This window comes from Heloderma suspectum, chromosome 2 (genome assembly GCF_057233095.1).
Source record: "Heloderma suspectum isolate Gila_16-S chromosome 2, 16-S_ref, whole genome shotgun sequence".
NCBI lineage: Eukaryota > Metazoa > Chordata > Lepidosauria > Squamata > Helodermatidae > Heloderma > Heloderma suspectum.
This window is the reverse complement of record NC_139459.1, coordinates 178985198-179002397: the sequence shown is the minus strand read 5'-3', so window position 1 is coordinate 179002397 and position 17200 is coordinate 178985198. Positions and strand designations below refer to the sequence as shown.

The following is a 17200-nucleotide window of genomic DNA, read 5'->3' as shown; positions in this document are numbered from 1 at the left end:
CCACAACCATTATTATATTTGGGATACAACCCAGGACCTGGCTGGCTCTGTGCGCGAAAGGAGCTATCATGTCCAGATGGTACTGGACAGGAGTGGAAATTTGCACAAAGGGCAAGAACAGTGGCATTTTCCATGATAAGCATGGGAGCAAAATAAAGAAAATGGGGTGGGGGTAGGAGGATATAATCTTTGTAGTGCTGCCGCCAGGGTGTTAATTAGGCACTTAAAAGTTTTGGGGCCCAGGCCCATCGGACACAAAGCTGCATAACATCTACATATGTTCATTTATATCTATATGTGCAAATGTAGAAATAATTAGTAGGATGGATTTAAATTTCACAGGTGGCAAATCCAGCTAATTAATTTCTCATCCAAATCATCTGAAATAAAACAAATTCTTAAATTAATTTGCACCCTGCCTCAGATCATACCAAACTGATGAAAAAAGAGGGTTTTTTTATGATTAATTGCCATGCAGGGAGATATTTGGGTGTGTGTGTGTGTTGAAGCATGTGGGGAGGGGAGACTTAATCCTTCCCAGCAGCAATCACCATAGAACATTACCCCCTGCGTGGCAATTCAGCAGAGGGGAAAAAACCCGAAAAACTTCCACTGTCACTGAGGGAGACTCAGGGCTCTGAGGAAGAGATCTGGGGCCCTAGGAAATACATTTGGGGACTAGACCACATGTATCCAGATCTAGTAACACCCCTAGCTGCTGCCCCTCCTGATCATGTCATGTATGCTAACTGGGGCAAGAGAGAGAGAGAGAGAGAGAGAGAGAGAGAGAGAGAGAGAGAGATCCATACCAGAGGCCCTGCAAATGCTGCTGCAGCCCTCCATTTCGGCAGAGCTGCAACATCAAAATAGACAGTGGGGACTGATGAAGGAGGGGGAAACAGCTCATAAAGAGCAGTGGGGGAGCTTCGACTGATATGCTACAGCCTTACAGGGATCCACGCAGCATCATAAACAATCCCTCAGCCCCTTTGATATCTCCTGCTCGGAGAGAAAGATGAGAACCAGATGGAAGCCAACTTCAGTTCTGGCCACTCTCAGCGCTAAGCCCCTTTGAAAGCAGGCTGTAAAACATGATGGATTTGAAATGCCAAAGAGTTTGGCCTAGTCTCCCCACCCTCCTGGCTACAAGGAAACACCACCATCTCCCACTAGAACTGGGAGTTCTCCAGCTTTGGCTTAATGAGTCCTGAGAGCACTTTTTCACGAGCGATTGAAAGAAGTCCTCTTTGCTCCTAATGTGTGTTTTGTTTTTTCAGACTTGTGCATATGGATGATCAGGGTATGTACATACTGCAACAGCTTACTTTCTGGTGAACTTGCAAGGGCTTATCTAGGTGGTATTGAGCTTGAGGCAGTGAAGCCTCCAATACCAATGGGTCGCGCTGGTGTCCACAAACATTCCAACTGTTCAAGAACAAAGATGATGGCACAGCAACATGTTCGCAGTTCAGCCTCTTTGGGAAAGGATAGTTGTCAGTTTGGTTAGAATTAAAAGCTTGGGAAAGATGGGTAAGACTAAAGCTTGGAATGCTGGCTGGGAAGAGGTCCCAGAAAGTAGGGAATCTCAAGGGCAGAGAACCCAGAGTCAGGATGGTTGAGGGAAATGGGCAGATGTAAGGAGTAAGAGGAATATGAAAGAAGGACAGGTGAAACAGTCAGAGGCTTGGGGACTGTATGCCATGGAATCATGTCTTGCCCCTGGGAGGGCTTTAAGAGTTACATTAGGGGTGCAGAACCTCTTTCTGTCTGAGGGCCAAATTCCATTTAGGAAAAGCTATCAGGGGCCACATTCCTGTAGTGGACAGGGCCAAAGGCAAAAGGGGTGGAGCCAACCCCCCCAAAGATACCAGCATATTTTAGCTTGAAGCTCTTAGTGCCAGTAAATAACCCTCTCCTGGCATTTCAGCCTTTAAGAATGGGGAAAACTGCACAAAAGCTGGGGAAATACCAAACAATTGGTTGCTGGGGAAAGGGGGGCAAATTTAGCCCCCGGTTCTGAGTTCTACACCCCTGAGTTACACGGAAGGGAGATTTTTGTCAGCTCTGGTTTCTGCCATTGTAGTACTGTGATCTGGCAATCCTAAAGAGGCAGGGAGAGAGGATTCTGTATTTCATATATTAACTTGAATAAATCAGCCAGTTGTTGGAGTGGTTTTATTCAAATAGCTGATGTAGATTTTTCTTCTTTTGTGAACAGATACAGTTTTTCGAGATTTGTATTATCAGTGCCTTTTTTCCCGGCTAGCCAAAGATGCATCGTTGCCGGGGCTGAACTGGGGCCTCCTGACATAGCAACTCATTCGAGGTCCCACATGGCTAAGCTGGGATTTGCGGTCAGTCCTCCAGTGACAAAACCAGCGATTTATCGGACCAGGCTGGCTGAATAATGAATGATGCCTGCATGTCTCAAGTTCAAGGCAGCTCCCATCTCTTACCCGTTTCCCCCCCGCAAGTGGCTATCTATTTATAAGACAGGGGTGAGGAACCAGTGGCCCTCCACAGGTTATCAGACTACAACTCCTATCATGCCTGACCACTGGGCATGCTGGAAGGGGCTGATGGGATTTGGAGTCCAACAACATCTGGAGGGCCATGGGTTCCCCAACCCTGATTTAGGGGAAACGACAGATTCATCAAACAGGAATTCACCTCATCAGCTGCTCCACTTCCAGGGAAGAAGTTGCCATCGTCATGGCGATGCAAAGAGATGTAGAGGACATTTGGGTCCCGGTAGAACACTTGCTGTGTCCCGTTGCCGTGGTGAACATCCTGAGGGAGAACATGGAGAACATGGTAAGGGGAGGGAATGCATGGGGCCTATTAGACCGGGCGGGGGGACCCCAGAGGGCCAAATTCAATTTTGGGGAAGCTTTTGGGGGCTGCATTCCAGTGGGGGGTGGGGCTGAAAGCAAAGGAGGCGAGGCCAAAATACTAGCATGTTTTAACTTAAAGCAATTCCTGCCAGTAAGTCGGTCTTGGGAGAGGCATTTCAACCTGTTAAAATGGGGTGAAAATACCAGAAATCCACCAAGTGACTGGTAACGGGGAAAGAGGGTGGGGCCAGGAGAAGGTGGCATGAACATCTGGGGAACCCTGGAGGGTCAGATGGGGACCCCAGGAGCATTTGGCCCACAGACCTGAGGTTCCCCACCCCTGTTTTAGGCGGTGTGATGCTGTCAGTGCCCCTCTACGTCTGCTCCCTTAGCCAAAATTTTACATCCTATATCTCTGCAAGAATAGTGAGAAACCGACCTGCAGTCTGAGGACAGAAAGAAGAAATAGTTTGGGGAGGGGGACTCACCCAGTCCACAATAAGGATCTTGCCGATTTTCCCTTTCTGCTGGAGCTGCCTGGCTGCAATCGCCACTGAATTGAAGAAGCAGAAGCCCCTGCCAAAGAAGGAAGAGAGAGGGGAGCAGGTTAGCATCCAAAACAGGCAGCAGTCCCCTGAGATAAGTGCTCTCTCTCTCTCTCTCTCACACACACACACACACTCACACACACGGGAATCCCAGCCCTGCCTCTGTACAGCACAGCTTCCGTGGAACAGATCATCTCCTCTCCCTCGCATAAAAGTCAGTGTTAAACACAGGGAGCCGTTCACCAGGTTCTACAGAGGCACAGAAGGTCTGACCTCAGGCAGGGGTAGTTAACCTGGTGCTCTCCAAATGTTTGGGACTGCAGGTCCCACAGTTCCTGACCAATGGCCACACTGGCTGGGGTTTATGGGAGTTGCAGTCCAAAACATCAGGTTGCCTACCTCTGCTTAGGCAATGAAGGGGGTGGGATTTGTTGTGCTGTTCCACCCATGCAGGTACACATTTTGGGGCTGACTCACAACTAGAGAACCGCCTTCTCCTAGAGGCTAGCCAAAGCCTGGGATCAAGACTCTCCTGGAAGCCCTTTGTATTTGTCTTAGCTTTTGCGGGCCTTTGGGTCAAGTGCTAGCTCCAACGTCATGTCCAGCACTTCACAACTGCAGCATCAGGTGCGGGCTAGCATGTGTGAATGACCAGGCACAGATCAAACACCACAGACAAAGCTTTCACATCATTTCAGATGCAATGCTTTTCATTGGAGCCACTTCACGTATTGAGCTGAGAGCCAACAGATGCTGTGTAGTGAAGCGACGTCTCCTCGCATCTGAACCGGGACCAAAAGATATCTTTGGGGGGAAACACCCCCCCAAGGGGTGGACGGGAAACAGCCCAATGAGGACTGGGCATGCTCAGTGGGCACACACAAAAACCTGAAACCGGGGTGAGTGGGGGGGATGGAACGGAGTAGCCTGGAAGAGGGTATGGCTGGCTGGGCAGCACTCCACACTGCAACATTTTGTTACAGTTCTCACTTGTAAATACTATTTCAGGAAGCATTTTGCCTGATTTTGATAAATGGACTACCTACTTAGTATTCTATCCTATCTTGGTGCAGAGAGCAAAGTGCAGGCATGCAGGACTGGCTAACTCAATTGCTTGCTTTGCTCTGCATTGAGAAGGGAAAGAAGTGGCTGCCATTGCACATACTGCCCCATTCTCGTCCTGCTCAGAAGCTGTTACACCTAACTTTTTCGAAAGCAGCTGAGCCTTGTTCAACCTGGGAGTGGCCAGTCTTCCCTGCCGGGCAAAGCAGCCAGTTCCAGAATAAATGAGACACAGCAGATTTCCAAAAAGTTAAATGTTATAGTTGCCAGCTGGGATGAAGATGGGGCAGCATGCTGAATGGTGACGGCAGCCACTTTTCCTCTTCTGGACCATAACTCCCAGCCAGCGTGGCTGCCTGGCTAGCTGAAGGATATTGGGAGTTGTAGTCGAACACATCTGGAAGGCACCAGGTTGGGGAGGGCTGGTATAAGGCAAAGCAAGAACTAAGTTTCCAGTCCCTGTGACCCATTCTTCCTTTCATCTCTATTTCTGATGGGTTCTGGTGGAAGGACCTCTGCTCCCTTCCACAGGGTTCTAGAACAAGTGGAGTCAGGATTCAAATACACACGGTGATAATACGGTGTTACGGAAGGCCCAAAGCATTTAGCAGGTCAAGACCAGCATCTCAAACTGCCTGGAATACAACAGGGAAATAATGCAACATCTGGAATACTGGTGAGATGGGATCTCAGGGGCACATCCCCACCAGGAAGGACAAAGAGAGGTGCTGTCCTTACATTGCTGTTGAAGGGTCCGCATGGTGTCCTGGAGGTCGTACAACTGCAAAGCCATTCTGCAAGACAAATATTTATCTCTATAAAAATCAAGTGAACAGTGCGATAGACAGCATTGCAACGTAGTTATTACTGTTGTTGTCATTATTACTATCCACAGTACTTAAAATAAACTAAGTGCTTCACAGACATTTAAAAAATCCCAACATCTAACGAAGTGTTAGATGCTGGATTAGTCATCATAAGTGAGGTGGGTTTTGTGCGATACTTGTTTTGAGTCATGTCTCAATATACATAGTTGTAAGTGAGTAACTGGATGGTTTTTCTTGTTTGTTTGTTCTTTTGCTCTCCCCCTCTCCTGACTGTATTTTGTCCTTTAGATGTAGTTACTGTTCTTACTGTATTTATTGCAATTTATGGGCATGATCCAGCCAAAGTTAAACACTTCTCTCTGTTCTCAGTGTAGAGATATTCACAAACTTAGGTGATCACTTCATCCATCTGACAAAGTGGGTGTTGGCCCACAAAAGCTTACACCACAAGACATTTGTTGACCTTAAAGATGACCAAAGCCTCTTCTTTGTTTTGGTTGCAACAGACTCATATGACTGATCCTCTGGATTATGTCCCAGCAGGAAAAACTTAAGCTTGTGCTTAGCTCTCCCACTGAAAACAATGGAACACCAAAGTGCTTAACTTTGGCTGGATTGTGCCCATTGTAAGTACAGAAGAGACATGAACTTGGGCACTTTGGGGTGGCATGCCAGTAATTCTGAATTGTTAAAGAAAGAATCAGATGATTTTTGGATTAGAATAAAGTTTTGGATTTGGAAGAGATATTAGGCTGGATCCAGCGAGTTGCACTTAGTTCACACTGAAATCAATGTGAAAAGTTAGCCATGACTAACTGGAGTCCCATTGTTTTCACTGTGCCATCAGTGAAACCAACTTGCTCTGACCCAACCATTAATCAAAATGTGCCAACCAATATATTTTGAGAAGGCTGTTTTGTATACATTTCTCTCCTAACATTCTTCTGCCTTTAAGAGTAAGAATGTTTCCCTAACAAACATGTAACTCTTGCGTGATATTCATTAGGTTCCTCTTCTTTTTATAATATCCATCAAGCATGATTTGAAAATGTATTGTTTAGAACTGATGGTACTTCTGATCTTCCCACGTCCCTTGCACTTTGAGGTGGCTTAAAAATCAGTTAAAACCAGTAACTGAAAAACAGTATAATCCCACTTGTTCTCCACTCCACCAAATTAAACATCCAAAGAAAAGAAACAAGCAGCAATTCCAAGCAAAAATAATCTGGGACCAACAATCAACACAGCCCAGTGGATAGGGCTTTCTGTGAATAATTTTCAGCACTGTCACAAAGTGTCCTCTTTTTAGAAATGTTTTGGGGACTGCATTGAAAGGGGGTGAATATGGTCAACCCTGCAAACAGAGGGCTCTGATTCACTGAGGGCTTTCTGTGAATAATTTTCAGCACTGTCACAAAGTGTCCTCTTTTTAGAAATGTTTTGGGGACTGCATTGAAAGGGGGTGAATATGGTCAACCCTGCAAACAGAGGGCTCTGATTCACTGAGAGCTTTCTGTGAATAATTTTCAGCACTGTCACAAAGTGTCCTCTTTTTAGAAATGTTTTGGGGACTGCATTGAAAGGGGGTGAATATGGTCAACCCTGCAAACAGAGGGCTCTGATTCACTGAGGGCTTTCTGTGAATAATTTTCAGCACTGTCACAAAGTGTCCTCTTTTTAGAAATGTTTTGGGGACTGCACTGAAAGGGGGTGAATATGGTCAACCCTGCAAACAGAGGGCTCTGATTCACTGAGGGCTTTCTGTGAATAATTTTCAGTACTGTCACAAAGTGTCCTCTTTTTAGAAATGTTTTGGGGACTGCACTGAAAGGGGGTGAATATGGTCAACCCTGCAAACAGAGGGCTCTGATTCACTGAGGGCTTTCTGTGAATAATTTTCAGCACTGTCACAAAATGTCCTCTTTTTAGAAATGTTTTGGAGACTGCACTGAAAGGGGGTGAATATGGTCAACCCTGCAAACAGAGGGCTCTGATTCACTGAGGGCTTTCTGTGAATAATTTTCAGCACTGTCACAAAATGTCCTCTTTTTAGAAATGTTTTGGAGACTGCACTGAAAGGGGGTGAATATGGTCAACCCTACAAACAGAGGGCTCTGATTCACTGAGGGCTTTCTGTGAATAATTTTCAGCACTGTCACAAAGTGTCCTCTTTTTAGAAATGTTTTGGGGACTGCACTGAAAGGGGGTGAATATGGTCAACCCTGCAAACAGAGGTGCTCTGATTCACTGAGATCACCCATGTGTCTAGTGCAAGAAGCACTGCCCTCACTCTCAGTTGGCTTTGTTTGCCCTCAGTGATGTCATTACAACTCAAACCTGATTAGTTACATAACACTGTGACATCATCACATCCTGTTACCTGATTGGATGGGATCACTCAATGCAAAAAAAAAAAAAAGAACTGTGCCAAAGTAGGGGACAGGAAGGGAAATTAACAACAGTGAACAGGCTTGAAAAAGGTGATCAGTAAGGGTGTTTGGAGGGAGGTGTTCCCTCCCCACTCCCCAGGACAGAGATGTGTAGTCTGAAAATTGAAACAGGTGAACATTCCTTGGAGGCTCCAAGGGCTGGGCTGGGAACCTCTGCGGGCCAGAGTTTCCTCATCCCTGCTATAGGCATTCACAGAAGCTGCCTTCATCTAGGAGAGAATGGGGGTGCTTAACCCTCCTCCCCAGCAGACAACACTCCCCTTCAAAATGCCTCCCAGGGTTGTTTTAAATAATTTTATGTCCTGCCACTGGGCTAGCTCCTGGTTTGAGGGGACCCTGGCAAAGTACCTCTGGTGGTCTCCCCTACATTGATGGCAAGCTTACCTGCTGGTGGTGGCAGCGGGCAGCAGCAGTGTTGTGAACTGCGACTTGGCAACTACGAGCAGCCCAGCATTTTAATTACCCACAATGCCTCCAACATAGCATCGCTCTGGGTAACTGAGGGTAATTGAAAGGGTGGGAAGCTCACAAGCTGCCTGGCATGGGGGAGTCAGGGCTGACATCAGCGGCGCCTGGGTCCCCAGTAGTTGCCCAAGAATGCTGGGGGTGCCAACGCTGGCCCTGCCAAGCCAGGCTCCTAAACCAGAAGTAAACCCAGCTGGGGAGGGGGAAACGTTTCAAGTGGAGAATTGCTGATTGTGTGTGTGTGTGTGTGTGTGTGTAAGTTAAACACCCCTCCCTCCCAGCAATCGTTTCCTGCAATTCCCCCCCCCCCCGCCCTTATGCTCATTATCTCAGTAAATCAGGGATGCAGAAGCACAGGCCTAAGGTCCCCATCCGGCCTGCCTCAGACCCCTCTTGGGTTCTGGCCTTCCCTAGATGGTCACGCCCCTTCCCCTGATCCCGCCCCCTTTCCTCAACTCCCCATTGCTCCTGGCATTTGTGCAGTTTTTGCCCCATTCTAAAAAGTTGAAATCCCTCCCTTAAGGCTTAGTTCCTGGCAGCAAGTGCTGTAAAGTAAGATATGCTGGTGCTTTTGGGATTTTGGCCCCGCCTCTTCAGCTTTTGACCCCTCCCACCACTGGAAGGCAGTCCCTAAAAGCTTCTCTAAAAGCTGCCCTGAAATTCTCGAAAATCTAAAGGCGTTTTCCCCCCAACCCTCCATATTCTGTGCAGACTTCCTTCCTGCTTGGGTGTAGAAAACACAACACCCTGCCTTGACATCGGCCTCTTACCTTGAGCTGCCTAGTGGCCACCTTGAAGGCCAGCTCAGTGACGCTGCCAGCTGCCCAGCGAGCAGCATTGCTGGAGTGCAGCTCATTCCAGATAGTGTCGCTATCCACCTGGACACAGGAGGAGACAAACCAGAGGTTATCCTGCGCTGCATTTGGGAGGGCTGCCCTACTGCTACAGTTCTATGCACAGCAACTGATACCCCTACACTGGCAGTATATGCACAGACACAGATACAGTCTAACAAGTGGGGTGGAAAGCTACAGAACCAGTGGAGAGATCACTGGATCATCAGTCCTGGACCAAGGAGACCCAGATTCAAATGTGAGCTCATCCCAGGGCTCCCCAAGCGGCCTTGGGCAAGTTATCTTTCAAATTCCATTCCCCATCTGGAAAATGGACATACTTAAGAATCTATCTCACAGGCTTGTTGTGAGAGCGACTAAGAATTGCATGGCACTTTGCATGCAACAATGCCAATTAACGACCAATGATGACACCATAGCCAGAAGGTCGTACTGTCCCCAATACATCAATGTTTTGTGGGGCTCCCACGGACTCTATCTACCGCCAACCCCGAGGCCATGTTCCAGCAGTGCTTAACTTGCCCAGTACATTCCCCTCTAGTCAACAAGGGTTGGGACAAAGTAGGGGCAGGACGAACCCATTCTTTTTACCTTCTTGATTCTATTTGATTTTTTTTTTTCAAAAACAAACATCTTGGTTTGATCAGGATCACGTCATCGGCAAAGTAAGAGCCGGAAAACCTCAGAGATTCTCTTCTGATCAACTCCATGTGTGAGCAGAACCCCCCTTCTGCCTTAGTGCTCCAGGCGTACGCTCGCTCTCCCTCTCTTTTCTCTCCGGGTGCAGGGGAGGGGAGAGGCGCCAAGGCCCATCAAGTCAGGGCAAGGGAAGGAAAGGGGGAGAAGGTACAGAGAGCAAGAGAAAGAGAGCAAGAGGTTAAAGAGAAGGAGAACAGGGAAGGGCTGGGAGGCAGCATCCTGGAAAAAAGAGAGCAAGAGAAAAAAAAAAAAGAGAGAAAGGCACGCAAGAAGGCGATGAACGAAAGTGAACGTGACAGAGAGCCCAGAGGGGGAGGGACACAAGAGACAGAGAGAAGGAGGGACTTGGGAGATTTCCCCAGCCTAACCCTATTTCCACCCCATAGGCATCACGTCTCCAAAATCAAGCCTGGCGAGGAGGTGTCTGAGCTCCAAACCTGAAGAGGAAGCCCCAGTGATCAGAAAAGGCAGGTGATGTGGTGGGCATCTTGTGGACCACCACCCTAAAGCAATTGCTTTCTGGAAGCTGTGGGAGGTAGGCCTAGTTCTCAACAAGGTGGTAAATTTCTGTAGCCGTTAGATTGCTGCAACGCCCCTCAATACAAATAATAAAATAAGAGCTATCTAACACAGAAAACTAGATGTCAGAGTGAAGCCTAGGCTAGAACCCTTGTTCTTGGCATTTCATTTTCTATGATGACAGCTATATGGTGGGGCATTTGGTCACATGAGGCCCCCAGCTGCAAACTGAAGGGGTAAAGCCCAAACAGAGGCTTACCACTTTAGTGAGGGCCCAAACAGACATTACTTTAAATCCATATATAGCAGCAAAGTCTCTTTATTTTTACTCAAGAGTAGGTGCAGGGCCCCCAATCTGGATCTTAAAAGTCCCTCCTCCCCCCCAATGCTAGGAACCCAATCTGGATCGAGCTCCCTGTGCCTACTCTAGAGTAAAAATGAAAAGAAAAGAAAAAAACAAAGTTGTTAGATATAGATGTAAAGTAATGTCTGTTTTTGGCCCAGAGAACTAGGCCTTTAAGGATTGGGGGAAAGGATGCATTGAAGAACGGTGAGGTTGCTCTGAGGCCTTGTCTAGGATAGGTCAAACAACTTGGTTCTGCTTCAGAAACATTTTGGCTGAACCAGATTTTTAAACCAAGATTCCACCCAAACTTGGTTTTTAAATCAAGATTCCACCAAAACCTCTGGGCAGAATTCTTGAATTCGGTAGATATCAAAGGCACATTTGGGCTCTGGAAATGGATTCTGGAATGATTGTGTACAGAGGCCTCTACTGGGTTCCAGTGTCATCAGTGATGTCACTGTGACCTCAACAAGGCGCTGGAGAACCTGCATGAGTGCTAGCACAGAGAAAGGCAGGGACAATAGTCTGGGATAATGGGAGTTGTGGTACAGGGAAGGTTTCCCCACCCCTGGCCAGAGGGCTTACTGGAACCTGACGTACCCACCAACAGATGTTGCCAAGTTGTCATTCTGGTCCAGAATCAATTCCACAGGAGTTGCAAGCACACAATGTTGTGCGTATTCCAGCTGGGGTGGAGTTCACTGGAATCCCTGGGTTGGACCCAGATGTAGTCAGAGCTGACCCATTAAAATCAGTGGGACTTAAGTTAGTGAAGGCTAACCTAGGTCCCATTGATTTCAATGGATCTACTCTAAACATGACTAGATTTGGATCCAACCCCTTATGTGAGAGTTCATGGGGCACCTCCACTTCACCAAAGCCCCCAAATACTGGAGGATGGTCTATGACAAGGGAAGGGAAGAAAGAGAAAGAGAGAGGCTCAGCAGAAAGAGGTACCACAGGGCAAGCACCAGCACTGCTGTGGAAGCGGCAGCCAAGTCAGCTCACCGTGGGGGCCTGTTTTCCTTGACCCCGAGAGAGGCCTCCTCACAAGTAATGGGTTGCTTTGAGAAAAGGCCCACTCATGAAGAAGGGCCTGCTCGTGTGCCACACCAAGGAAATTTGGAAATGGGTGTGGCTGGAGAGCTACACGTAACCTTTGGCAGAGGAAGGAGCTCCATGACCCTCTGTAGTCAGAGAGAGAGAGACACACACACACATCTAGGATGCTCTTGAGGGAGGCCAGAGGGGCCCATGGCTTGCCCCAGCCTCCTTACTCCCACCCTAGTCTTGACTGCAATGGCTCCTGGTCGACAGCTGGTTGGCCACTGTGTGGACAGAATGCTGGACTAGATGGACCTTGGCCTGATCCAGCAAGGCTCTTCTTATGCTCTTAACTGGTTTAGATCACTGGGAACCACCATTGCAGGTAGGCAGGCCAACAGATTGCAATTTGCTTTGTGGCCTCAAGCTATTTCACTGGAATGCTTCCTCCACCTCCCACCAGCCCAGCACACATGCTGACTTTGGAACCAAGGGCTCGTGGTTTGGGGCAACCATCCACAACCGGGTGCCCTCCAGGTGTTTTGGACTACAACTCCCAGCGTTCCTGCTCACTGCCCATGCTGGCTGGGGCTGAAAGGAGTTGAAGTCCAAAACATCTGGAGGGCACCAGGTTGGGAGATAAGGTTTGGGAGGCAGGTACAGTTTGAGAGGGAATCTTTGATGGGAACAATCCAACTTTGCCGGAGGAGACACTTACCCCAACTCCACCGCAGGGCAACATGACAAACATCCGCTGGGAGAGGATTCCTGCAAGAGAGGGAGAGGAAAAAAGTGACCCACGGTGCAGATGATTACACCCTGGAAGGCTCTGTGGGCCGGATGGGTGACCTCCATGGTCCCGATTAACCCCACAGTCTGCAACTTGCCCTCATCTGCTGTAACATTAGAAGCACTCCCTGACTCAGCACAGCCAGATGTCCCTCTTTGCTTTACCTCTGCAATGTCCCAGGGGTCCCATTCCAGCCTCCCCCCCCCCCTCATGAACGGCTGGGCACCAGACATCTGCCACCTGCTACGGTTAGGCCTGTGGGAGGGTGGTCGTCACTGGGGCATATCTGGCAGGACTTAATGGGGGCATCAGTGAATCGAGGAGGTTGATATCCCACGCCTGCACCCTGAATACTGACAGAAAGGACTTGCTAGTGGAGGCCTGTTTCTACTTTGGTTCATCTCAGCTCTGGACTGGGGTGAGGGTGGGGTGGTGCTGTCTTGGCTCCTACCTGATAGTTTCCCATTGTCCAGCTTCAGGCGGCTGAGGGGGTTGGTGCCGTATAGCAGCACGTGGCGCTCGGCGTGAACTGACTGCAGCTCCTCCAAAGCAGCCTTGCGCCCCCGGAGACACTGGCAGAGAGACAGAGTCCGCGTAAGTTAAGAGAGTCAAACCGCAGCCACCAGGCCTGCCCCCATTACTGCGGCAGGCCACAACGGACATTTGTGTGTGTTCGAGGAAGCTGACTGAGATAAGGGGAGGGGCTTTGCACCACGTATCCACGGAGAAGGAAACACTTCTAGGGCTTGGAGCTCAACGTATCAGTGCCTCAGCCTAGCTTCGGGGCCATTCTATAGCGCCCTAGCCACTCTAGGAGTTGAGCTCCCTCCAGGCTAGTTCACCTCCTCTCCCCAGGAGGTGGCTTGTACCATGAAAAAAGGCAAAGAGGTCACCTGAGGAAGCAGATTTGGGGTGCCATTAAGCACGGGCACAGCGGAAGACCAGATGGCTCTGACTCATGGGACACAACCTACTGGGGAATTCTCCCAAATAAGCCCGATGGAAATGAAAAGGGTCTGCGCAACAGCATTGCACCAAAATGTTTCGGACAGCCCTGCTCTTCATTTGTGTGTCCCCTCCCCCCACCATCCAATGGGTACTTATGTAATCCTGATCCTCTTCAACATCCACTTCACCTGCCAAAATGCCACCAGACTTCAATCCCAGCTGCCTGTTTTTCGTGGTCTTGTGGCCTGGAGAAGCACACTGCTATTGCCTAGCAACCACGGGGCAGTCTAGCCAACCATATTTGGTTTTCGACTAAAAAGTATATACTATAGTTTCTAGGTAGCCACAGGCCTCATTCTGCCCACCCACTAAACAGAAAAAATGGCCCTCGATGGCAAAAATGTCCACTGCACATTTAATTATTAAACATAATTGTTTAATAGTCTGCCTGCCCAATCTTTTGGAGCAAATTAGAAAAAAAATGTTGGGAAATTCTAAAGCCTGCCTTGCAGTTGCCAGGCAGAGAGCAGAGGATGGGAGAAAAGAAAAAGCCACCTATATTATATGATCTGTTGGGAGTTATCTAATTGTTCTAAAAGAAAATTGCTGTTCATAAATTTCTCAAGATGTGTGAACACTTTGGTGAAACACACATCTGTCCAGCATTTGCAAAATGGGCGTCCTCAGAAAATGCGGTGTTGACTTGCAGGGCAGGATTTACAGGGCATGAGAATGTTCGTTGCTCAATGAGTCAACAGCCTTTCGATTAACAAGGCCAGTCTGTGACACTCATAATTATTTAATGTGCACACTGGGGAACAAACTTTTGAACGGTGGAAATCTGCATTGTTTTTAAAGCACATCCGTAGTCACTAGCCGAAATCCATGTGTGGGGGGGAGAGGGTTGTGAGCCGGTGGGCATGTGGAAGAGAACAGGGGGTCGCTGCTGTAGGGAGGGCTCCCTGTACAGAGAGTGCACTTTCTGCCATTGTCTTGGGTTGGGTTCCTCCAAAACAGAGGTTCTTAATTTTGGCCCAGATGGCCTCTTCCTACCATTAACCTTCCCCACTTCCTCCTCCTCTAGCATTCTCTCTCTCTCTCTCTCTCCCCCCCCCCCACCCATGCAATGGGCTGTTGGAGTTACAAACAGAAAGGGCAGATTCAGGAAAAGACATGGGGTTTTAGCTTTTGCAGCTTGGTTTTCGACCTATTCTATTCTGTTTAAAATGAACGAAAGCTCACAATTCTACTTTTTAATCTTGGTGTATTTACACCAAAGAAAAATTGCTTTGATAGTCATTCCCTCACCCTAGAGAATCTTGGGAACTGTGGTTCTGTGAGGGGGGCTGCAGATCTCTATCAGATAGTTCTCAGCACCCTCACCAAACTACAATTCCCAGGATTCTCTGGGGGAAGTCATGATAGTAAAACTGAAGGGGAGCCAACTGACCTGAACGAAAAATGCCCTGGCCTTCTCCTGTGCTTTTCACAGGAGCTTCATGTGCAGAAATCAGCAGGTGAAACTTTTCCAGGATGGGGGTAAGCATGATCACCTGCTAACATCTGTAAATCAAGTCACGGTTAAATGCGCAGCTACGATGACCTGTAAAAAGCTTGGCAACCCTAGTTGAAATTGATATAAAACCTATATATGTTTGCAGTATAGAAAATGCACCTAGTTGAGCTGAGCATCACAATTTTGGTTTGCTTGTTCTTTGTGGTCCATCATACTTCCATATTTCATGGCCACCATATGAAAGGACGATGGAAAAGGCTTCCAGATTGCATGTGTCTGCTGAGACTATGATCTAACAAAGCCATACAAAGGCATGGAGAAAGAGCCCTACACATAACCAATGTTTCTGCTACAGCCACATGCACGGCTGAAGAGGCAAGTCACTCTGTTTACATTTTAAATTTAAACTGAAAAGTTCCTCTTCAGCATAGATGGGGAGGAGGGGAGAAGTCTCCAGCTTTTCATTATTTTCCTCTTTTATTTAAATTGTGAACTTCTGTGACCTGTGATCTGAAAGTGTACCAGGCAACCAGTGGTGCTTCCCTGTCCACAGATCAAGAATGGCAACTCTAAATTGTTTAATAGCTCAGAATATAACAGCTGCTCCCTCATCCCAAATTAGGAGAACAATAGCCCTGCTCCCAGCTGTACAGAACCTAAAGTACTGATAGCACATGTTAATGGGCACTCTGACAAGGTTTAAATTTATGTTCCAAACAACTCAGGTTTCTAGCCCTCATGGTTGCAGAAAATTCCCTTTCTTCTGCTTTCCTACCTCCTCCCATGCAAAAATAATAATAAAAAAATTCCAAATTAGTTGAAGGTAAAAATAAAAGATATAAATAAATTATGAAAAGCTGAACACATCCCTAGATTCCTTATTTGAAACTGCAGAAGAACAACAGTCTGTGAAGAAAACCCTCCCGTCCTCGTTCTGGGCCTATGCTGCCCCCTACCTCACACTGGCTGCGCAGGCCACGTTCCTGCAGACGAGACCAGATGCTCTGGATGCGGCCTGCATGTTCAGGGTGATTGCTGTTGTCCCCGCACGAGCACTGGTGTTTCAACATGGCAGAATCATACACGATCCCTGCAATGAAAAGACAAAGGACATCCAAGTCACTCACAAAGCTCTTTCTTGGGGCTCTGCGAGCACATAGAGCTGACAAGGAATTAGCACACAGCACAGCCCTTCCTGGACATGGTACAGACCGCAGGTGAGCAATGGTGAATATGAATGTTTGCTTGTGTAAATAAGCATTCTGCAAATGGGCATGACTTGATTGTATTATTTTCTTGCTAGCCCCTCCGACAGCATTTGTACAGATGTTGCAGGATATACATTTTAAATAAGAAAACCAGATGATGATGATGACGATGATGTGCAAGTCTCTCTGATGTGCAAGTCTTTCATGGGTGGGGGGGGTTGGAAAAAGATAAACAAAGAAACATGGGGCAGCATTCACAACACAAGGTTCATTCACTTGCAGCCTGAAGTGGTACAGTCAAGGGTGGGCTGTACTATGCAGTATTTCTGCACTTTTAAACTGGCCCAGAATGAGATTATTTATTTAGTTACATTTATTAAATGCCTCATAAAATAAATTTCTCTAGGTGCCTCACAGTTCAATTTAATAATAGCAACATAAAGAAAATATAACAATATCACAGTAAAATTGAACGGAGCATAAAACCGATGGACATATACTGATGTAGCATATAATACAGACACAAACACTAAAACTACCATCAGGTACAACAGTTTAAGCCACGCTGCAGGGACTAAAATAGTAGATCATAAATACCAGAAATGCTAAAAGATTTAAAGCGCCTGAAGGAACAGAAAAGTCTTAGCTTGGTGCCGAGAAGACAGCAATGCGGGCACCAAACAAGCTTCCCTTGGGAGAGCATTCCAGAGCCAGGGGACCACCACCGAAAAGCCCTCTTTCTTATTGCCACCCTCTGAGCTTCAGAATGAAGGGGACTTGAAGAAGCACTTCCGTAGATGACCTAAGGCTTGGGTAAGTAGATACGGGAGGAGATGTTCCATCAGGTACAGAGGCTTCAAGCCATGCAGAATTTTACTGTTTTTGTTGCTAGCAGCATGCCTAGAAATAGTACAACACTGGATAACAGGTGATGGCTGCACAATGCCCGGCTGGTTCACCAATATCTGGAAAACTGCATTTTCAGAGAGACTAAGCCACCACAGCAGAGTTCTGAGAGGGGTGGCCAAACATGACCACTTCATGGAAATCTGGTTTCCCATCACTATATTTGTCAAGAAAGAGACAGTGG

General features: G+C 47.5%; 1 protein-coding gene across 23 annotated transcripts in view; it reads right to left on the bottom strand.

Annotated features, from left to right (window-relative positions):
• HDAC7 (histone deacetylase 7) overlaps nt 1-17200 on the bottom strand; it is a 242137-nt gene that overhangs the window by 25290 nt on the left and 199647 nt on the right. For all 23 annotated transcript variants that reach the window (XM_084836476.1, XM_084836480.1, XM_084836477.1 and 20 more), the window contains 7 exons: nt 15859-15992; nt 12890-13010; nt 12367-12416; nt 8957-9064; nt 5183-5238; nt 3323-3410; nt 2671-2790 (listed from right to left, as the gene is read on the bottom strand). In XM_084836476.1, coding sequence (XP_084692602.1) covers nt 2671-2790; nt 3323-3410; nt 5183-5238; nt 8957-9064; nt 12367-12416; nt 12890-13010; nt 15859-15992 — 677 coding nt within the window. The remainder of the gene's footprint in view (nt 1-2670; nt 2791-3322; nt 3411-5182; nt 5239-8956; nt 9065-12366; nt 12417-12889; nt 13011-15858; nt 15993-17200) is intronic.